Source organism: Myotis yumanensis, unplaced genomic scaffold, assembly GCF_028538775.1.
Source record: "Myotis yumanensis isolate MYYU_CA2020_CCGP unplaced genomic scaffold, mMyoYum1.0.hap1 SCAF_8, whole genome shotgun sequence".
NCBI lineage: Eukaryota > Metazoa > Chordata > Mammalia > Chiroptera > Vespertilionidae > Myotis > Myotis yumanensis.
In genome coordinates, this window is record NW_027223759.1 from 47,719,897 (window position 1) to 47,744,122 (window position 24,226).

Below are 24,226 nucleotides of genomic sequence, written 5' to 3' on the forward strand. Positions count from 1 at the left end.
AATTCTACCAATATACATTGTGTTTTTGTTATAATCTGCATGCATGTATGTGTGTGTGTGTGTGTGTGTGTGTGTATATATATATATATATATATATATATCCTATCTAATAAAGAGGGAATATGCTAATTGACCCTTACGCTGTCACAAAAGATGGCGGCACCCACAGCCAATGAGGGGGGAATATGCTAATTCACTGCCCCACACTCAAAGATGGTGGTGCCCACAGCCAATAAGGAAGGAATATGCTAATTGACTGCCCTGCCCTCAAAGATGGCAGCGCCCACAGCCACAAGATGGTGGCGCCCAGTCCCCTAATCCCCACCGGGGTGGCCTTGCCGTGTGCCTGTCTCTGGAGTCCCCCAGTCCCCTCAGCCCCCCAGCCACCCAGGGCCGGCCCGAGGCACAGGCAAGCCTCAGATGGCAGCTGCCAAGCCACCCAGGGCTGCCAGAGGCTCAGGTAACCAGGGCCAGCAGAGGCTTGTGCTGCCAGCAGTGGCAGCAGCAGAGGTGTGATGGGGCATCGCCTTCCCCTGATCGCTGAGTCGCCTCCCACCCCTAAGGGCTCCCGGATGATGAGAGGGGGCAGGCCAGGCTGCGGGACCCCCCCCCCCCTCCAGTGCATGAATTTTCATGCACTGGGCATCTAGTATATATATACTGGGCAGCTGACATCCAAGGCTTGCCTGCATCTTGGGCCAGCCCTGGCGAGCTGACATCCGAGACTTGCCTGTGCTTTGGGGAAGCTCTAGGCAGCTGGGCAGCTGACACCTGAGGCTCGCCTACATCTCAGGCCGGCCCAGGCCGGCTGGGGGCTGAGGGCGGGTCTGGCTGCACTGTGCGCCTGCCGCCCCCCAAGCTGGGCTGAAAGGACTGTGGGACTCCGGCAGCAGGAGCAAGGAGCGGCTGGACCTGCCTGAGGGCGAGTCAGGCTGCACTGCGGGCCTGCCACCCGCAGCGGGGCTTGAAGGACTGGGGGACTCCGGTGGAGCTGAGGGGACTAGGCGCCGCCATCTTGTGACTATGGGCACTGCCATCTTTTGTGATGTGTGATGGTCAATTTGCATATTCCATCTTGATTAGATAGGATATGCCCATATATATATATACACTAGGGGCCCAGTGCATGAAATTCGTGCACTCAGCCTGTTCTGTGTCCTCTTGCAGTCTGGGACCCTTGGCGGACATCCTTCTCACAGTCTGGGGCTCTTGCAGTCTGGGACCCCTCGATCCTTACTGCCCGCCTGCAGCTGGGCAGCTCCTATGTAATCAGTGCACATCATAGCAACTGGTCATTCCGCTGTCTGGTCAATTTGCATATTATGCTTTTATATATAGATAGATAGACATATTTAAGTTGTAATAAATAACTTTACAAATGTATTTTTTTCAGTTCTGTACAATTCTTTTCTTAGAATTCATAGGAGTTGAACTGCTGAGTCACAGTATATGAACATACTTATGGTTATTATTCTAAAAAACCATGTTGCTTTCTGAATAGGTTGTGTCAGTTTACCATAATGATTAGCTATTCTTATTGAATTACGGAGTATGAATTTAGAAAATGTTATGTTAGTCCAGCATTGCTGATTTTGGAGATGCAGCAATGAAATCCCAGAGAGATTAAATGACTTGCTTAAGGGCATAAAACTGATTAACGGCTTGGTCTTCTGAGGCCGTCTTAAGGGCCCTCCATGTATTCTTTCTGTCCTGCTCCCTGTTCTTGTTCACTCCCCCTCCCTCAGCAATGCATCCTCATCCCACAGTGGCAGTTCATTCTACTGCAGTGTGTGGTTTTCCTCATTTCCAGAACCAGCCTCACTGTCTCACTGTGGTCCCTCACAGACTCCACCTGGTCAGCGTTCTCTCCTCAGAGGTCTTGTCTGGCTCCTTCAAGCTGCTAGGTTCTGACAACCCAACCTTCTCCCTACACGCTCTAGTCCTCAGAGTGGGAGCTTCTTTCTGACATTACATACTGCAGTAATATTTCAGCGTAGTGCTAATCAAAGTGTCACGTACACACAATGCTAGTCCTTGAAACGTTAGCTACTGCTTCACCAGAATGTGAATTAACCTCCACTAAGCACACTGTGTCGTTCAGCTGACTTTTCTTCATAGGTAGACTTTCTCAAAAAAAGAAGCAGTGAGCTGATTTACATTCAGGTCAAGCTCCTTATCACAGACTGTTAGCGAACCGTCAGCAGATCAATTACTTAGACTGACACAGTCATGGTGGTTCCCCTATGGTTAATGATTCTGCATATTATAGTCACTCCTAAAAGAACTCCAGTGGTTTCTGTCTCCTGATGGAACACTGACTGATACAGAGGTTAGGTACATTTTGAGTAAATTCTATAGTTTAATTACATACATGCATGTATACAAAATGGACTGTGATATAAAAGGCACCATGTAGTCAAAAAAGTTGGAAATGCATTAGCCTAACATGTAGATTATAAGAAAAAACATTTACCTAAATCCCAGTTGTACATTTATCTGCAATGCTTTCCTGTGACATAATATTTAAGAAAATGTATATATATATATATATATATATATATATATATATATATATATATATATACACACACACACACACACACACACACACACTCAAAGAAAACTATTTAAAGAACTCCATCCAGCACAAACTTCCATTTACCAATGAGAAGGAAGGTAATAGTAAATGAGAGGTGGCTTTCTCTATTTTTAAAAGCTTGATCCGTGGTTTCTTTTAGGACCTAGGAAAATGTATTCATTTGTATGAACACACTGTGTGGTAGGATTTCAGACCGCTTGAAGCAATCATGGGTCTTTTTTTATAAAAGTACTTGTCTCTGCCAATCATATCAATAGGAAAATAATCACTTGTGTCCAGCAATTATGGGAACAGACTATTGAGCAAGGCTGATCTTCAATTATTTAAATATTTCCTACTAATGTTGCAATAACTTTACTTAACAGTTCACTAACATGTCTGTAAGATCAATGCCTTCTAGAATCTACTTTCATGACCAAAGGTAGTGCTATCAACACAGGGAGCTCTAATTTAAGAAACTAAGAAAGCAAAGACAACATATACACACCTGAGCAATATCACATCACTATAAATGAAGCTCATTCCTTTATGTGTCAGCATGAAACTACAAAAATATTTTGCTGATTCATATAAATAAACATACATACTCTAGAAGGTATCTGAAAATGTGGGGCAATTAACCCTAAGACAGCTTGTATGGTTACCCAACTCATGTGGGAAGTCAGCCTGTGTATTGCTCCAAAGACACAGTTACACATCAACTAGAAGAACTATGAAGATGAAGTCCACCCATAAGTCAAATGAAATAATAAAAGTACGATAGATGAATAGTTCTCTATGCATCTAGGCATCCTATATATGAAAACAGAATTTCTATTATATAGGGTCTTATTTCATGACATATCCTTTAGCTTTGCTCAGAATAGCTGGAATATTTTTTTTTAAAATAAAGCATACATGGCAACCATGGATGTGCTCTTGGATCTTGGACGGTTGGGATTATAATTAACCCAGGGCCCAGCTGCTATGCTATAAAATCCACAGCTCCATTTGCATGAAGACCATGCTGGACAGGAATACTAAAGGCAAGCCCATTTCTGGAAGGCACAAGTCTCTTTTGATGGTCAACTATGGTTCCAGGGCTCCCCAATGGCCTTACTGAATTTTCCTCAGAAAGGCACAGCAGACCTACAGCTTCACTCAACCTTCTTCCTTTCCTTCCCTGTCTTTTGCACTCAGCGTCAGTCTCATATTGTAGTCAGAAAGCTCTTCTGATTAACCTCCCCCCTCCACATTTTGACTCACGACATTCCCCCTAATCAAATTCTTACACATTTAATCTCTTCTTCATGTCTCCTTCTCAGAGGCCCAAGACTAAGACAGTACAAATGTTTACTTACATAACCCTACTTTATATGTATTAAAAATTTCTTAACTGCCTTATTCCTAAATGCAAAAAAAATATTTTAAAACTAAGGGCACTTAAGTCAATTATATTTACATGTTGAAATTCTACTAAATACCCAGAGAAATATGTATATTCTTCCTATAGGATTAAGCCAATTCAAGTTGGAAAAGTTAACATCATTTGATAAAACTTTAGTGTTTATCCTGAATATATTTCAACATGGAAGAGAAAACTAAAGCTATTCTTACACTAGAGATTGATACCTCATACCCCATCTATAAAATAAGGTGTTTAGATCATATGTATAACTTTTATATCTACAGTTCTATGGTTTTCCAATTTTTATTTATTAATTTATTTGTTTGCTTTTACTTTTTAGGATTCTCTGTCCATTACTGTGGGATCATGGTGCTTTGCATTTGAGAAATATATTTTTAACTGAATCATAGAATTTCAGGGTAAAAAGAGTTCTTAAAAGTTATTTAATCCACACTAGAAAATGATATGTATCAGGTTCTTTTGACCTAAAGGCAGAAGAAAATTGCCTAAAGGCAGTGCAAGCTGCCCAGTCAGGTTTCTGACAGCCCATGTAATAATCCATATTTTTGATGCCAGAAGTAAGAAGCAGCTGTGGTCTCTCACCTCTTAATAATTGGTCCACTACCATGGTATTTTATTATTAAACATTTAGGGTATTGTGAAAATTTTCACTACCTTCTTTTGATTCTTTCTGCTGCTGCCTGCACAATAATTTTTCCCCTCTTAGGTTAGATGGACAAATATATTGTCCACTCCAAGAAAGTGAATAGAAATATATTTTCAATATCCATTAAAGTATTTAAAGTTCTATAATAGAAACAACGGGCTACATTAGGTCAATTTTGCTAACTTAACCAAAGAAGAAAATCATTTGGAAATCGTGCTGAGGTTAGGGCAGACTGGTGAAGGGGAAAAAATACTGGAATAAGACAGAGCAGTATGTTTCATTTCAGTTTCATTTTAATAAATGAACTGTGTGACCTTTGGGAGGCCACCCATCCTCTCAGGGCTTCTGCTTCGTCAGCTGTGAAATAAGAGGGTTGGACAAGATGGCTTATGAAGTCCTCCACCGCCAGTTCAGTCACGTGGATTCTGCGTGCACTTCTCTATGACTAAAGTAAACAATACAGTTCATCCGCAACTGACTGCATCTTAAATAGTATTAAAGGAAGAAACCCAAAATACAAGTCATTCAACATGAAGAACAACATCTAGTTCCTTTTCTCATTTTTAAGCATTTTAGGGGCCATTTGAAAGGGAACTGTATAGTGTAAGGAAAAACAATTTTCAAAACAATATTCTATTGACAGGCCCTCTTCCAGCCTTCTACAGAGCCACTGAGGACTTGGTGATTAAAAGTATTCTTGTCCCATTTAGTTCGTTTAGGAACAGAGTGAAGTGTCAAAGTGTTTCCTGTCCTGATGACAAATGGTAGGCTGGCTGTATGAGGGCTAGAATAGACCATGTCCTGCAGATCTGGGGGAAAGGGCAGAAAAAGGGCTCTTGGCTCTCAGTATTTTCCCTTGCTCTCCATCAAAGCCCTTCACCAACAGAACCCAACATGAATTCCAAACCTTGACCTCAGCTAGCAAGGCGGCGATCTCATGAAGCCCAGCTCTGCCGTGTCAGCTAAAATTTCATGCAAAGCTACTTCCTCTCCAAAGGTAATAAACTTGGAAGCGTAAAAGCTCTTCAGCCATTCTTTCCATTTTTTCACTAAATAAGTAAGTTTGGGAACCAGAACAGTAGGGTTCCAAAATAAGCAGTTTCCACCATATTTATTTATCCAAGTTGAGAATTTCTTTATCCTCAGACAGCCTGCAGAATGAAGCTCATCCTTTTAAATCTATTCAAATGGCCTCTGGGGCATGTGATCTTATTAAGTGAAAAAATAAGTGTAGTTGCTAAAGGAAAAGACAACAAGTAAAAAGAATATTTCCTTTAGGAAAACATGATATTGAAAAACAGCCACTCTTTAGAATAGAATTTGCCACGGGCAGACAATATCTTATAACTTAGACTTTTAAAATAAAAATGTATTTGCAATTTCCACATCAATATTTACATGAAAATTTACTAGTAAGGCATACCACTTGGCACAATGGAAAAAATATTTTGGAAAAATATTTGAATGAAATAAAGATAACACTGATATAACTTTAAAGGTTAATAATATAAAATATTTTAAAAATAATTCCCCATTTTCTGCAAAAAATAATCACTATTGTTTATATGTGCATGACTCTGAGAAGATAAGTCTTCATGAGTCTTGACTTTAATAAGCAGCCTAATTGTTCATAGTGACATTAAGTATCGAAATAACCAAGAAGACTATGGCAGCCTCAGGAACTTGCTTTCAAAGATGCAGGAATTGCAAAGCTTCAGGGGAAACACAATCTATGAAAGGAACTGAACTTTCCACCAGCAGTCGATGTTACCCTGTTAATAACTATAAAGATACTAAAATATAATTTCTTTTGGTGAAGACTACAATGATAACATACATTACAACTGATTTTTTTTCCAAGTTGTGTGATGTGTGATGTGGAAACTAACTTCTTTCAAGCCTCAGATGGACTTTATAAGGCTCTTAAGCCCACAAGTAATAAATAACCAACTAGAGTGGTTAGAGGACTTAGCAATACCTTTTCACCGGAAAAACAAATTATTTACAAAAGTATGTTAGGAATCTGCCTAAAAATTACTTACTATAAAGAATAAACTGCAAATATTTTTGTAAGTCAAGGGAAAATGTACAAGCAATTCTTAGGAAGCCTGTTATGACTATTTAAAATATTATAACTGTCATACAGAAAAAAATGAGATCTAGGCTTACAGTCACATAAGAATTATATAAAGTAACTTGGCAGATCGTACCTTTTTCAGGAACCGGACTCCATAGGTAAATACGTAAAGGTAAAATGAAAATCTCCACCTGTAGAAGGTTAAAAAAATTCTATGACATTCAGTTTTTATATTTCACAGCATATTCTGATATACATAAGTGAAAAAGTCCATTAAATTTGCAACCCCCCATCTCCACCCCTGCCCCAAACTGAGATTAAACTTAATGAGCAATTTCAATGCTAGCTGAACACATACACTCATGTGCATAACTTACTGCAAATGTTTTAAATATTAGTAATTATATTCACAACTTAAATTTCCTTTCACTTGGTTAATGTATTTGCCCATTTGCACATCGTCTTTTTTCTCCCATGTGAATGTCCTCTTGTTAATCTTCTATGAAGGGATATATTTCAACAATATGAAGCTACATAAGATATTTTTGAATTCTGATTCATATGATATTACTTGCCTTAACTGAAGTTCATATGAGACTACATATACTCTTACGCTACTACTCAATTCCCAGTTTTATTTCGTATATTTTCTGAGTGTGAATAGCTGGCTAGATTTCATTAAATAGCATTCCTTAGGCTATGTTATTAATGGTGTTAAAAGTACTTTGAGCTATAACTTGTAAATTAACTCAAAGGAGAAAGTGACTAGTCAACTTCAATTTGTCAGGAGGCAAATTGCTTTTTGTGTTTTGCAAGCTGCGTAAAAATGTCTAATAAGGTGAAAAGGAAAAGGTTATTTTAGAAGATAATTCATGTTATAGACAAAATTTCCTGGAAGAAATGACAGCTGCCTTAAAGTAAGAGACAGGGTAAGACCCAACAGAAGACACAAGTGTCCCTCAGAGTTTTGTTCCTGGGTGAGTGACTCTCCAAACATTCTGAAATTAAGTCAGAACTTACATTTAGAGAAGAGCTTAGAGCTTCAGGGTTGAAAATCTTCAACTAATAATTCATAAAACACGAATGTAGTAAGAAAGAGTAAAAATGGATGGAAGCAGTAATTATCCAACAAAAACTTCCAAACAATGTAGAGAAGCAATGATTCTAAAACCTCATTGACTGCAGAATCAAAATCAAAGACTTAATTTTGGCTTTATTTGAGGTTGTTTTTAAAAAAAAAAAAAAAAAATTTAAGTAGAGTTAGTACACAATCTTATATTGGTTATATTAGTTTCCGGTGTACAATTGATAGGTGAATGGATAAAGAAGATGTGATATTGTAAAATGTACATTGACTTGTACATTGACATATATACAACGGAATATTGGGCAATAGCACTGAATTCTTGCCATTTGCAGCAACATGAATGGACCTAGAGGGTATTATGCTAAGTGAAATAAGTCAGGCAGAAAAGGACTTAATTTTAACCCCATCTCTCTCCATTATTAGATTTTTGGTGGTTGTGGGGGGAGTGTGTGTTTCTTTCTGTTTGAGTGTACAGATTCTAGATCAGAAGCCAAGACCAGGGATGGCTTCAAGGGCATGTAACTTGTACAAGTCACATAGGGTCCCATGCTTGGTTTAATGCTTTGTTGTTACTATCTTGAAAGTCTTAGTCACTGTTGAACAAGGGGTCCCATTTTATTTTGCATTGGGCCCTGCAAATTATGGAGCTGGTTCTGGTTAAGACACATAGAGTCTCCAAACTTTATACACATCTATTAATATCCCTTGGCTTCAGTTCTATCTCTATAATGGGGGAGTAGGTTTATATTATACTGCTTTTGATGTTATACTGGTGGCCCAAGGATTTGAGAGCAGAAGTAATCCCCACTTCTCTCTAGTCACTCTCAATCCCTGTTATATTAATCCAACCTATTTCATGAATTTGCAGGTCACTTTTCTGGCCCTTGAAGGCAACTGAATTTGCAACTCCTTGATAAAGTAATTTATAACAGCTGCTTCAGCTCTAAGACTTATTAATAGGCAGTGACAAGGCAGTTTTTATGTAAAATTAAAATTTTATGGAAATCATTGGATTTCCTACAATAACTTATGTATCTACATTTTTTTTTCATCGCAAAAAAATGACCCATTTTTCATAAGACATAGTTTCTATTACAGAAACACAGATGCCTTCATCATTTGAATAACAACTTGTGATGAATATTTACAAGGAAGAGTTTATTTGCATAAAATGTCTGCAGAAAGCAAAAATTTCAAGAATTTTGCCACATGCAGAAAGTACTTTTTAAAAATTGTGTAGTTTCATACAAGTTAAAGTTTTAAATGGTGTCTAGCTACCCAGCCCCCGAAAGCCTCTCCCAACCTCTCACAAAAGTATCTAACCACAAAAAGGAGGGAATAACCTTCAACCGATTCCAAAAATCAGAGAAAAAAATTTACAGCAGGAAAAAAGAATAAATTAGATTTTTAAAATGTAATAAAAGGCAACAAAAAACAAACTATGAATCTTGAAGGGAGGAGGAAAATCTTTCCTTTCTCCACTTTCTGCCATCTTGTACAGAAATACAAAAATATGTATCATTCAGAAACCTAGTCAGCTCTCTGTCCTGAATGATGCTTTGTGAGAAAGCAGGAGACTCCCGCATCCCATCAAGTAGTGACTGCTAGTTTCAAACAATGAGTGTGAAGAAAGTGAAGCACTTAGTATTCTGCAGAAAAGCAGACTTATGGACAAGATGATATGGTGGCATTGCATTCTGGGTATTAGATTCTTATATAATCCATATACAGAGTAACAGAGAACAAGGCATTGGAGATAGTTGCTTTAGATAAAACTCTTCTAGTCCATCAAGAATGTGGCAGAATCTATAACCTGCTACAGATCTAAAAAAGGGACTATGACCGGTGAAGAGAGGACAGAGAGTGAGGCCAAGAGCAACCCAGCACCCTTTCTGTGAGCAGGTCTAGGTGGATATTTCCAGATGCAGGAATAATGAAAATAACAGGTCAATATCAGCATAGGTCTACTAAGAAGTATTGCATAAGTATGGAAAGAAAAGAGCACGCTAAAGATTCAAAGGAAGAACTGTCTCCTAAAAGTGACTTCTTAGACAAATCAGAGGTAAATTTAAAAAAGTATTTGGCATTGTTAATAGGATACAAGAAGATATGTCCCTGAAAAATGAAATTGGAAAACCATAAATCAATAAGGACTATTGGGTAAGATAAAACGAGATTACAGGTGAAATGAAGAAACTGAAAAGGAAGTGACAGAATTTTTACCCACTTGGGTGGGGGGAAGTAGATACATACTATTTAAAATTAAATCATTGATGTAGAAGATAAACACCCACATCAGGACAGAGAAAAGAACCAATAGGTGAAAGAACACCAATAGATGAAGGATCAGAAAAACCTGTCTAATTACAGTTGTTTCTGAGAAATCACAAGTGAAGAACTGAAACAGAAGTAATAATCAGAGTCACAATTTTTAAAGACTAAACTGAAAAAAAGACTAAATTGTATTCCAAACAATATACAATTCAAAGCCAATTCTGACAAAAATTTTGAGTCCTATAATTAAAATTAAATAAAAACCCTTTAGTATTCAGGCATGAAAACAAAACAAGTCAACACACAAATCAAATGAAAATAAGTCATCATGAACAGAACAAATGTCCAGTTGCTCTTAAATTTCTCCTGTGTATTACTAAATTACAGAAAAAAGAGAATTCTCACTCAGTCAAAGAAAGCTATTGCCGACCAAACCATCTTTCACTTGTAAAGGAAAATGAAAAATAGTCTTCCATATTTAAAGGCTCTGAAAATTACTCATTAACCTTTCCTTAAAAAATTACTTAGGCCAATTCCAAGCCACTAAGATACAAATAAAAATTAAGAATTCCAAAAGTATAATTTTAGGACAAAAGGACTATGGACTACAGTTAGCAACATAAATAATTGCCCTATATTTCATTGTCAAATTAAATGCTATTGTTCTTAAGGGATAATTTAATATAAAATATGTAACAATAACAATGAAGAAATGAATCCTCAAATATTAATGAAAACAGGGGATGAAGAAAGGAACCATTAAATTTATTATTTTACAGGGAAATTTTGAAAGATACTGTTGTTATGATAACAAGAAATATAGTTAAAGAATGTTCCTTTATACATGGATTATGCATATATACATACAAATTCTTTGGTTGCTCTCTTTCCACCCACCCACCCACCCACCCACCCACACCCACCTTCTCTCTCAGATTCGACAGTTTGTTCTGTGCTTCTATGTTCTGGATCTATTTTGTTCGTCAGTTTATTAGATTCCACACAGGAGTGAGATCATGTGACACTTGTCTTTCTCTGACTGGCTTATTTCACTTAGCATAATACTCTCCAGGTCCCTTCATGCTGTCTCAAAGGGTAAGTGATCATAGACCATAGGGTTGTGAAGGCCTGGGGTGGGGGGGCAGGGACGGGCTAGAAGGGGTTGAAAGGGGTAAAAAGGGGACATATGTAATACTTTCAACAATAAAGCTTTAAAAAAAAAGAAGGTTCCTTTAAAAATGTAAAGATGATTCCTGGTTAAAGATGCAAATTGAATGCATGCATTTACCTCTGTGCCCCTATGAGTGCAGCACTAAGCAGGCATAAGAGGGATTTTGTTAAGAAAACATCTACACTAATAAAAGAGAAACATGGTAATTAGCGTACGACTGCTACCCTTTTCATTGGCTAATCAGGGTGATATGCAAATTAACTGCCAACTAAGATGGCGGTTAACCGCCAACAAAGATGGCAGTTAATTTGCATATGTAGGCACAATGCAGGGAGGTGAAAGGGAAAGCAGGAAGAAGCCCCCTGCCACTGACAGTGATCGGAAACCCAGGGGGGAGTTAAGAGCTGGGGGGCAGGGCAAAGGCGGCCCTGCCCCCCAGCCATGATCGGAGAATCGGGCGCCTTTGCTGCCCTGGCCAGTGATAGCGGGAAGTAGGGGTGGAGCCAGCGATGGGAACTGGGCACGGGCAAAGCTGGCAGTCCCAGGAGCTAGGGGTCCCTTGCCTGGGCCTAAAGCGGAGCCTGCGATCGCGGGGCCGTGCTACAGCTGCGGGTCCCCGCTGCCCGGGCCGGACGCCTCGGCCAGAGGCATCTGGCCCGGGCAGGGGCAGAGCCCGCGTGATCAGGGCGCCGCTGCCGCTGCGGGTCCCCGCTGTCTGGGCCGGACGCCTCGGCCAGAGGCGTTAGACCTGGGCAGGGGCGGAGCCTGCAACCTCGGGGAGCTGGGGGTCCCCTGCCCAGGCCTAATGCCTTGGCCAGAGGCGTTAGGCCTGGGCAGGGGCAGAGCGGGAGATTGCGGGGAGCTGGGGGTCCCCTCCCCAGGCCTAATGCCTTGGCCAGAAGCGTTAGGCCTGGGCAGGGGCGGAGCCTGCAACTGTGGGGAGCTGGGGGTCCCCTGCCCAGGCCTGACACCTCTGCCGGAGGCCTCAGGCCTGGGCAAGGGGCCGATCCGGTGATCAGCGATCAGAGGGTGATGAGGGTCAACTCCTCTGGCCGAGGCATCAGGCCTGGGCGGGGGACAGAGCCAGTGATCGGGGGGAAATGAGGGTCCCCTGCCCAGGCTTGACGCCTCTGGCAGAGGCATCAGGCCTGGGCAAGGGGCCGATCAGGCGATCGGAGGGTGATGGGGTCGATGCCTCTGGCTGAGGCATCAGGCCTGGGCGAGGGCAGAACCGGTGATCGGGAGGAGAGGGGGGTCCCCTGCCCAGGCCTGATTCCTGGGCCAGAGGCATCAGGCTTGGGCGAGGGCGGAGCCGGTGATTGGAGGGAGAGGGGGGTCCCCTGCCCAGGCCTGACACCTGGGCCAGAGGCATCAGGCCTGGGTGGGGGGCAGAACCAGTGATTGGGGGTAAATGAGGGTCCCCTGCCCAGGCCTGACGCCTCTGGCAGAGGCATCAGGCCTGGGCAAGGGGCCAATCCTGCAATTGGAGGGTGATGGGGGTCAACGCCTGAGGGCTCCCAGTATGTGAGAGGGGGCAGGCTGGGCTGAGGGACACTCCCCCCCCCTCCCACCCAGGGCACGAATTTCGTGCCCTGGGCCCCTGGTCCTATATAATAAAAGGGTAATATGCAAATAGACCGAACAGCAGAATGACTGGTCGCAATGATGCACACTGACCACCGGGGAGCAGACACTCAACACAGGAGCTTCCCTCAGCCCACTGGCCCCAATAGCCCCCACGGGGAATGGGGAACCAGTGGTGGGTGGCAGCAGATGTGGGCAGCGCCATGTCAAGGCCCCCACCCTGCCAGTCACCCCACACACAGAGGGCAACTGGCGGTGGGGGACAGGGACAGCGAGCGGGTGGGAACGGCCAACCTCTCGGTCCCTCCCCGCAGCTGGCAGGCTCTGATCGCCCGATGGTGAACAGGGGACTCGGGGTGGGTGGCAGCGGGTGGAGGGGCCGGCTGCCAGCAGCTGGGGAAGATGGCCTTGATCGCAGGCCAGGCCTAGGGATCGTAACCATGCACGAATTTCGTGCACCAGGCCTCTAGTAAACTCAAATAAACTCATAAGGACACAGAAAACGGGAATGGGAATGACAACATTCTGGAGCCTGGGAAGCAGAAGATCCTTGTCAGCCTGGTTAGCAGAAGGAGCAGCTGGATCCTGAGCTGTTGGTGGAGGTTTATCGGTTTATTGTGTTCATCAGATCCCACATGAGTGAGAAAGCACCATGCAATCCCAGAAAGACTCCAGACGAGGAACAGACTCTGCAATGGAGGAACCTCCACTGCAGCGATCTTCAACCTTTTTCATCTCATGGCACGCATAAACTAATCACTAAAAGTCTGTGGCACACACAAAAATGTATTTCTTGCCATTCTGACCGAAAAAATAGGTATAATTTTGATTTATTCACACTGCACAGCTATTGTTATGTTGGCTGTGGTCATTTTTTAATTTGACAATCTAAGGGAAAAGGTCAGTGCCCCTAACTAAACAGTCGGGTAAAATATGATTTTAAAATTCCTGTGGCACAACAGCATGTGACCTACAGCACACCAGCTGAAAATCGCTGCTCCACTGGAAACAGAGGCCGAGGGGTTAATGCACCTACGGCCACACTGTTGCTAGGTGGCAAAACCAGGACACAGCGTAGCATAGCACTGAATCTAATGCCCACTCTCAGATTCCACGGAAGTAAGGTGCACTTTTTGGCTGAGAGAAGTCATTGTGTTCCCCTGTATTTGTTTGGACATGGAAACCTTTCTATCCATCCAACCTGGGAAATTAAACGAAAGGTAGTAAAAACTCCCACCCACAGAATTTGGTTTATTGTCCTTATACAACAAGGCTGATACAGCTCTTTGTTTAAATCAAGACCAATAAAATGTGCCATAAAAAATCAGGAAATCAGAGAGCTGAGGTCTTGTGTCTTGCTGCCAGATGTCGCCCAAATTGTACAGGGACCCCCGATCTCTAAAGAAAGTGGCAGCAAGGCGAAAACATCCAGAGTGACCCCTGAACTCAACTCAGAAAACATTCTAGAGAGAGCAGGGCGAGCACATGGGTCATTTTACTGACATTTCTGGAGTGTCTTCTGTGCTACTCTAAGCCCTACAAATAGGAAATCATTTAGTGAAACTGTTTCACACAACAAGGTCGGTACTATTGTCATCATCCTTCTTTTTGTGGTTATTGTTCAGAGGAGAAAACAAATACAGAGCGGTTTACCAATTTGATAAGTGTCACCTAGGTAGCAAGGGCGAGCAAGAGCCAGGACTGGAAACTAGGCAGTTTGGTTCCAGTATCCTGGCTCTTCACCATGAGGCTATGTTGCCTCTTCCTGATTTGATACACCTGAAAGTTAAAGACAATGCACGCAGCTAAAATGGTGTTTCTAATCGAGGAAACATTCATGGGCACTACCTACTAATAGTCTCTGTCCTGTTGCATGGAAACAGGCTGCTTGCATGGAAAGAGGAAGGACTGCACTGGTTCTTTCTTTCAATACCGGGGCAGTTGAAACAATATTGCGCTTGTCAACTAAAGTCAACAGTACTTACCCAGGGCTCTTCTCTGTCTTAACCACTCATCCTCTGTACCTGCTAAAACACTACTCCTCCCTCGGGATTTATGTCAAATGCTAGTTATTCCATGAAGTCACCTTGTCTAAATGTTGCCACATGAAAATCACTGCAATTCTCTGATGATGTATACTTACCTCTTTATCTCATATTTTAAAACTCTCATCTTTGATTACAGGCACAGACCTCTGACTTGGGTTGCAAACAGTTTTTTTATGTGTGAGAAATAGCTCCTAAATTGACATCTGAATTTTTACTGAAGGTATGAGTGCCCCCTTCATTTATTTAATTTTAAGTTAATTTTAAGCAAAATAGTACATAAAATAATTTTACCAACTATTCCGTACAAAACATGCATAAGGAATGAAAATTCTTTCAGTAACTCTGACATATAATCTAAATTCCCAGGATAGCTTTTAAACGTCCATTAGATTAGGAGTTCAATGAAGTACTCTAACTAGGAGAAAAGGTGTTACTCATCCATGCACGGAATATGCAGACTTGAATTTCAGTCTCAAAGTAAACATTTCCTGAACTATTTCTACCTCCATCAATAATTAACTCTGTGATTCCAAACAGTTTTCCTCATTTGCTGAAGGCTCAGGTGTTTCTCTGTTTGAGCAGCAACAAACATCAAAGCAAAGTTGCTGAGGTTGGAGCTAAGTCAAACCTGCTCACTGTTCATTCTCAGGTCAACTGTGAACTTCATTTGAGCCAAACAGTCTTCACTAAATCACTGATTTAAAAAATTGATTAAGTACTCATGTAAAGTTTGGTAATATGCAAAACAATGCTATATCTCTTGAATACACACACATATATATGCACATATGCATATAGATACATGTAGCATAAAAATAAAAAATGAAATATAACCCCCAAATTCAGGATAGAGATTACCTCTGGAAGATAGAGGAGACCGAGAAGGGGTATTCAGGAAGCTTCAACTGGTTTGGTAATATTTTAGTCCTTTTAAAACAGGGTAAGATAGAGCTGAGTGTGTCTTTGTTACATTAGTCCCTGCATTTAAAATTGTATTATAAAAGACAGTGTGAATAAAAAGTATGTCCACTAAAAACATATTAAGTGGCTATGTCTTTTCCTTCTCTCACATCTAGAAATCATGAATGACTTGTTCTTTATGCCATCGACCTAAAGGATCCTTTTCTAAGTATCATAATTAATTTTATTCTTTTCCTATCATTACATTCATGCATCTAAGGCTAAATTGCCTTTGGAAGTGTTTCAGATATCATATGCACTTTACACTTAGTTCTAATCTATTGTGCTCAGCTTCTTCAATTTAACTACTTCAAATTAACTACTTTAATTTGGATATGGGGTCTTTTTATGCTTTGTCCATGTATTGATTCCTTCTTTAATTCTTTATTGGGATCCATCCTATTCTCTCCTTGTCAAGCACCCAGCCAGGTAGAATTCAGCATCACCGGTATCTGTCCCTTCTCGTCAGTCTATCCAACACCAGCCCTAGTCTCCTGACAGTCTACTCAAAATACATCTGCTCAAAAGCAAGGTCCACAAATTATACTTCTGTTAGGTCATTCTGCCTGTAAACTACCTCATTGCTCTTGGAAGTCCCCTGAATATAGACTAAACTTATGATTGTGAGCTTAAAGTCCATTTACACTCAAGTTGTGGAAATCAGAAAAAAAATAAGGGGCCCTTTTTTCACTTAGGTAAGGGGAAAAGAAAAATAAAACCAAAATTTCTTCTTTGTTGCCAAAAATAAATGTAGTGAATATGACTCTGGAGCCTGCATCTGCATATGTCCCAATTCTTAAGTGTGTGGTTGAGGCAAAAGCAGCCAAATATTTATTATCATTTAGGTCAAAAGAATGTTTTGTGTCCCCTGAACATCAAGTGCTTTCCTAGTCTCTATGTAATTTGTTTTTTCTTATCTGAAAGCAGACTGAAGACAAAGAGTTATTTGTTCAGCATGAGGCTGTGATTGCATGGGAATCAAGAAACAAGAAACTCAGGGTACTTAAGTTTTCAAAATGCATGTACTTTTGAGTTTAAGACAGAAATTAATCTTTCCCTTTCTGCTGTCCTGTTTGCTGCCAGTTTTCTGCCACGAGTTCCATTCTGTATGTCATAACTGGACATGAGACTGAGTAGCAGACCTTGTGCAGAGATATGGGTGCAGACCTTCACTTTTCCCTAAATCCTGCAGGTGGACATCTCCCAAGGGGTCCTGGACTGCGAGAGGGTGCAGGCTAGGCTGAGGGCCCCACTCCCACCCCCCGAGTGCATGAATTTTCATGCACTGGGCCTCTAGTCTATAATAAAAACGTAATATGCTAATTAGGCCGGACAGCCAAACAACCTCTGGACATCATTCCAGACATCCTTCTGGATGAAGCCGCAGCAGTGGGGGCTGAGGCAGACGCGGTTAGGGGTGATCGGGCAGGCAGGCGAGCAGTTAGGGGCAATCAGGCAGGCAGGTGATTGGTTAGGGGCAATCAGGCAGGCAGGATGGTTAGCCAGCAGTCCCGGATTGCGAGAGGGATGTCTGACAACTGGCAGTCGGATATCTCCCGAGGGGTCCCGGACTGCGAGAGGGTGCGGGCCAGGAATTTCGTGCACCAGGCCTCTAGTGACTAATATAAAATTTCTTGAGTTTCCTCATCAGAAAATGAGGACCAAGCATACCAGTCTCACAATGCAAACATTTAAAATCATGTCTCGCCTCCTGGGCTAGTTTTTTCTAATGTTTTTTCCCAGCCACACCCACCCATCTCTCATCACACCCCAGCTCCTTCAGCCGGTTCGCCACCATACTCTCCTCCTGGACTTTTCAGTTGTCTGTGTACATGTAGATGTAAAAGTTTAGGTATGTGTACGTATGTATATATGTATGTACACACATATGTATATAAGTTAAATCCATAAATGTCAAGCATCTTCCAAGTGGAAACAAATATGGGTACATAGGTTTCTGATCTAATAGCTACTATTTGGGAAGATGATGTTCTTACTCCTTCCTCTTACAAAGAAAGAGACATAATCAGACTGACAATTGTCATCATTGAGGTTTCCCCCCAAAAAGTCAGACAACCCATACTTTTTCATAAAAGAATAACCATCTCATAAAATTGAATTCAGTTACAACACACACAATGCAATGCTTGACTAGTTGAAGGCATGATGAGTTAATGCTAATTGAAAGAGCAATGCGTTTCCTACATGCCAGCTATATTCACACTGCAGTACCTACTGCTCATATTCTAAGTAGCAAGGAGTACCCAATGAGACTGAGCTACCCGCTTAACTTTTAAATTTTTCATTATTTTTAAATTTTTTAATAAGAGTTTATTTGAGCCAAAATGATGACATATGCCGGGGAACAAGATCTCAACTGCTCCTGAGCTGCCCACTTTATTTATTTATTTATTTATTTAATATATTTTTATTGATTTCAGAGAGGAAGGGGGGGGGGGAGAGAGAGAGAGAGAGAGAGAGAGAGAGAGAGAGAGAGAGGAGAAACATCAATGATGAGAGGGCCTTTGATCGGCTGCCTCCTGCAAGCCCCACACTAGGGACTGAGCCCGCAACCCAGGCATGTGCCCTGACTGTGAATCAAACCCTGACATCCTGGTTCATAGGTTGATACTCAACCACTGAGTCACGCCAACTGTGCTGAGATGCCCACTTTAAAGTAGCATCATGATGTCTCATACCAGCCACTATTACATACTAACTGCAAAGCTATACAGTAAGTCCTCACTTAACATTGTTGATAGGTTCTGCAACTTTAAGCAAAATGATGTATAATGAAGCCAATTTACCATAGGCTAATTGATATAAACAAGAGCTAAGTTTCATAAATAAGAGCATGTCATCATTATGACAAAACAACGTTGAATGAAATGATGTTATTTGAGGACCTGCTGTACTTAGAAAACAACAAGCAGCAGGAAACAATGGGGTAAGCACAGACTGCCAATCGGAAGCATTGTGATCATCATCTGATGCTCTCAGGGTGATCTTGGGCGAGTTCAAGTCTCTCTTCTGAGGAATCAATCAGACCTCGAAGGTCTCTTTAAACTCTTACACTTTAAGTCTAAGCCACACTTTCATCCTGCAATATCTGACAAGCTGGCCATTCTTTTTGCTTGAATCCCAGCTACTTTGCTCTTTCCCTCTTTTGTCTCTCCTGCCTCTTGCAGACACCCTTGCTCTTCTCTGATGTCAGTGATCCCCAGGGTTCCACCCTCAGCCCCCTCACTCCCCATGCTCCCTCTAGGTGAACACACCCACTCACTGTATGCTGTGTCTAACCTGCTTTCATAAGCCTGGATACCCAAACGCAGGAGCTCTTCACCAACATAGGCACCTTGGACTGAAAATCCAAAGCCAAACATTTGTTACCTTTCTTCCAGAAATCCACTCTTCTTCTGCCTTCCATGTCTGTCAAAGACATTATTATACACTCAGTTTCCTACCCTTGAGTCCTCCTCCTCCGTCAAACCCCTACCTCTAATCAGTCATCAAATCTCAGGTTCTACCTTGGGAATAGTCCTTTCATGTATTCCCTTTGCTCCGTCCCATCAGCCTCTGCTCTAATCCAGCACATATAGTTTTCATCTTTCTCTCAAAGGGTGGGCTGGGCTTTGCTGAGCTCCACGGACAGACACTTAAGCCAGGATAACAACTGATTAACTTAGTCATAAGAAAGAGCACAGCAACTCAGTCCAGAATATTTTCTTTGGCATGAATGAGAGTTTCTATTCCTATAGGCAAATCTATACAGAAAGCCAGAGTATAATCAAGCGACTCATTGCAAAACATAGAAACAGAAGAAGTGGTGATCTTGAGATGGGCCTAAGGCACTTTCATCGAGAAACAAGTCTTACCATTCTATAAGACAGCACTCCTTTCCCCCAGTACTCTAATACACTCAGCCACACTCTCTCTCAGAGGTCCTCTATGATGGGGAACCTGTAACACCTCTGTGCTCTCATCCTTTCCTTAACTGGGGGAAGCTAATCAAATGTTGCCCCAACCAAGCCTAGAACCATCTCTTTAAGGTGACTTGACAAATCTCATTCTTGATCCAACATATGTTATTATATCTTTTTTTATATATATATTTTATTGATTTTTTTACAGAGAGGAAGGAAGAGGGATAGAGAGTTAGAAACATGGATGAGAGAGAAACATCGATCAGCTGCCTCCTGCACACTCGCCACTGGGGATGTGCCCGAAACCAAGGTACATGCCCTTGACCGGAATCGAACCTGGGACCCCTAAGTCCACAGGCCGATGCTCTATCCACTGAGCCAAAACGGCCATGGCTGATTATATCTTTTTGTTTTAACCTTAAGTCTAAGTTTAGAAATAATGAATACCTAGTTGTCTCCATGTACTGCCTATAAATATTATCACCCAGGTGTCAGGGCTGCCTTCCATCTCCTGAATAAACCATTCATGTTTATGCCTCAGGACCTTTGCTCATACTTTTCTTTCCTCTTAAGACTTTTTTCCTCTTTATCCAACTCAACTTATCATGATCTTTCTGAAGTCTTCTCTGGTCTCCACCTCCAAAGGCAGAAATGTTTGTCCCCATTAATATACTGTTCTAATATAGAGATAATCTATATTATGGTTATCTTTTATGTGGCCAACATCCAGTTGGATTTTTGGCACTGTATGATAAATCTGCGTCTTGGATCTACCCAGGACTAACACAGGGAGGCTGTGTTCACAGGGCCTGGGTGGGAACACTGTATCTACAGTTTCACTCCATCTGGGTGATTTGGGGCACTCCCTGTGCCTCTATCACCTCATCTATAAAATGAAGATAATAACACCTACCTCAAAGGGTTGGAGTGAAGATTAAATGAAATGAAACTTATAACGTGTACACAATAGCATTTCAACCCATGACAGGTGTTCAATAACTCAACTATCATTATTATTTTTTAAATCCTCACCTGAGGGTATGTTTTTATTGATTTACAGAGAGAGAAGAAGGGAGAGAGAAACATGGATGTGAGAGAGGAACATCAACATAAGACAGAAACATCCATCAGTTGCCTCCTGTATGCCCCTGGACCTGGAATCGAACCCACAACCTTTAGATCTACCCAGGATTAACATAGGAAGGCTGTATACAGATGACACTCCAACCAACTGAGCCACCTGGCCAGGGCTATCATTACTACTTTTATCTAGCAGATATATGTCAGGCACTCAATACATGGTTTATGAACTAGGTTTTATAATTAACTGTATGGGCAGTGCCTATGGATGGAGAGACTATTAAACCACAGCATGACTCTAGGACAGATATTTCACATTAGATTTGAAGAAGATGCAAGTGTGGAGAAGGCCTTCATTCTCCTGAAGCGGTTAAGCAGTAGGTCATGTAAATGAGAGACTCTTTGTTGCTACTTATTAAATTGATGTGTCAGGCTTTGGCTGACTTGTGATTTTTCCCTTGTTTGAAGTTATTTAATATTTAATGTTACAAAGCCATTGAGATTGCTACTACGCTATATCTGCACATTGTACAAGGGGCTCTGAAAATGTCAAGAGTGAAATTTAGTAGAGCTGGGAAGTGAAAAGTACAGCCATGAATTTCCATGGCAATGTGTTTATAAATTAGGGATGCTACCTGAAGAAATTGACCACTGAGAACATACAGGTGAACAAAATGAGTTATGTTTATTCATGGGTTCTTAAACTCCTTTGCATTCAGATATTGGATAGCCACAAAATTAAGTATCTAATCTTCAAGGTCATCATCTAAAACCTTTAAACCCAAAGACTCTAAACAACGAGCTGAAAACTTAAGTCCTGTGGGGAACAGGCAGGAGGGGCAGCCCAAGAAGCGGCCAGGCTTAGCTCTGAGTCCTGGATGGATGGCGACTGGCACTCAGCCTCCGGCTGGCACTGTGACAGGCGGTGCTGGGGGCTGTGGCCATTTCAATAACCCATTGAAATAAGGGCCAGTCAAATGTCAGGGAAGAATGCAAACTCAAGGGCTGCCAGGTTTTCCCCATTTTTCAGAGAAAGCTGGCAATTTGATATTTTACATGAAATCTGATTTTTTAATAAATGTTGGCAATTAATTCGATTAAAAATAAACCATCGTACGCACCAAGCAAAATACTTCTTGCAGGCTGGATTCAACTGGGAGCCACCACAATCTTTGATTTGAGCTTTTTACTTTTGTATGTGGCAGAGATGGGTGGGAGGTTTTATTCCTAATCTTACTCTATAAGCTGCATGAACAAGCCAGGATGGAATTCTCTGCTTTCCCGAGGCATGGAATTCACATGGGTAAAATTTCACCCTTATTTTCTAATGACCTAATGAACTCTTGCTCAGTTCTTGGAAACTGTCCACCCAACAAAAACGGATGGAAATCAAATCAAAGAAATTCTATTTGTAATTATGCGAGCAAACAGATGGCCATTCACTAAGGAAGATATATTGAGAATTTATTAAATGCCAAGACATATTACTAGATGCTGGGGATATAAATATGAGTAAGTCATGGTCCCTTCCTTAAGGAGCTGATCTATGAAGCTGTTTCTTGATGGGCTACAGCTGCGAACCTAAGGGAGCCTCATCGGTTCTAAGAAGTCATTCATATTCTCTTGTCCACACTCCCAGTTTGTGACAATATCCGAGCGGTAACCTCTTTGTCAAGGTCATCATGCCTGACTGTCACCAGGGAAAAGTGCCTGGAAAGCTCAGTCTCCTGACACCAGGTCTGGAGTTCTTGTTAAGGAGGAGATGGAGTCACACCCTGCCCCTTCCCTGGGTGAGCTGCAATGAGGGAGTGGTGGGGTGGAGATGCAGGGGAGGATTAGGCAGAACATAAACCTAAGAGACATTTCCATTGGGCCCAGTAGTTTCCCCCATGTCCAAATCCCCTGAAGACTTTTGCAGTAGAATAAGGAAGAAGAAATGGACAGGGCATCAGTGGCTACAACACAAGGAAAAGGGACTATCATTAAGAGTCTGGAAATCACTTCACTGTTAGTGGAATAGTGAAAAAAGAGCTCATGGGGATGGAAGCTGGGGGTGGCAGGGCCCATTCTGATACTTTTCTGAACCAGAAAATAACTTGGGGATAAAGAGTTCTTGACATAATCACTTATCAGAATGTTTGAATAAGTCAAGAATATAAGAATAATTATATTCCTGCCCCAGCCAGGTGGCTCAGTTGGTTGGAGTATCGTCCTATACATTAAAGGTCACAGGTTCAATTCCCAGTCTCTCTCTCTCTCTCTCTCTCTCTCTCTCTCTCTCTCTCTTCCTTCCTCCCTCCCTCCCTCCCCCTCTTTCCCTAAAATCAATAAACATATCCTTGGGTGAGGATTAAAAAAAGAATAACTATATTCTTATATTTCCCTTTCCTTTCCAAATAAAAATATTAGTAAAGGTATATCAATGTTCACACTTTGAGAAACAATATGAAATATTTATTACAAAGTATTTATCACATTGTCAAATTCTTGATTATAGGCTTTTTAAGTTTGAAAATGTGTAAAGAAAGGAGGAAGGGCATGTGAAGTGGGAGGTGGGAATGTGTGGAGGCAAAAAGTAAGAAATTTAGAACTAGAGTCACTAGCAAATCAGTCACTCAAAGCATCTCATAAATGATGGCATCCTATCTATTAATAGACAAACATGGTAATTGACCATACCTTTGCTACGCCTCCCATTGGCTAATCAGCGCGACATGCAAATTAACTGCCAACAAAGATGGCAGCTAATTTGCATACTGCAGGCAGGGTGGGACAGCGCCATCCCACCTGCCCCACCGCCATCTGGGCCTGCTATTTGCGACCCAGGGTGGTGGGGCGGGACAGCGCCATGCTGCCTGCCCTGCCGCCATCCGGGCCTGCTATCTGCAACCCGGGGCGGCGGGCATCCGTGTGCGACCCGACCCGAGGTGGCTGGGTGGGGCAGCAGCAATCGGCGGGCCTGACCGGCTGCCGTCCGGGCGTCCCATGTGCGCCCTGCCTGGGGCATCCCATGTGCTACCCGACCCGGGGCGGCACCCCAACCCCCGGATCGGCCCTGCTGTGTGCACGACCCAGGGTGGCGCCCCAACCCCCAGATCGGCCCTGCTGTGTGTGTGACCCGGGGAGGCGGGGCAGGCACCGAGAGATCGGGCCTGCCATCTGCCACCCGGGGAGCGGGCCTAAGCCAGCAGGTGGTTATCTCCCGAGGGGTCCCATACTGTGAGAGGGCACAAGTGGGGCTGAGGGATACCCCCCACTTCCCCTCCCCCGCCAGTGCACAAATTTTTGTGCACTGGGCCTTTAGTATGATAATAAGAAAACAATTCAAATTATAAAAATAGCATGTATTTACAATTCTCCTTGAATATC

The 24,226-nt window shown here is 42.1% G+C and overlaps 1 protein-coding gene across 2 annotated transcripts in view; it reads right to left on the minus strand.

Annotated features, from left to right (window-relative positions):
* The window catches only part of CERS6 (ceramide synthase 6), a 271,370-nt gene that overhangs the window by 125,503 nt on the left and 121,641 nt on the right, over positions 1 to 24,226 (minus strand). For both annotated transcript variants that reach the window (XM_070422810.1, XM_070422809.1), the window contains exon 4: positions 6,864 to 6,921. In XM_070422810.1, the coding sequence (XP_070278911.1) occupies positions 6,864 to 6,921 (58 nt within the window). The remainder of the gene's footprint in view (positions 1 to 6,863; positions 6,922 to 24,226) is intronic.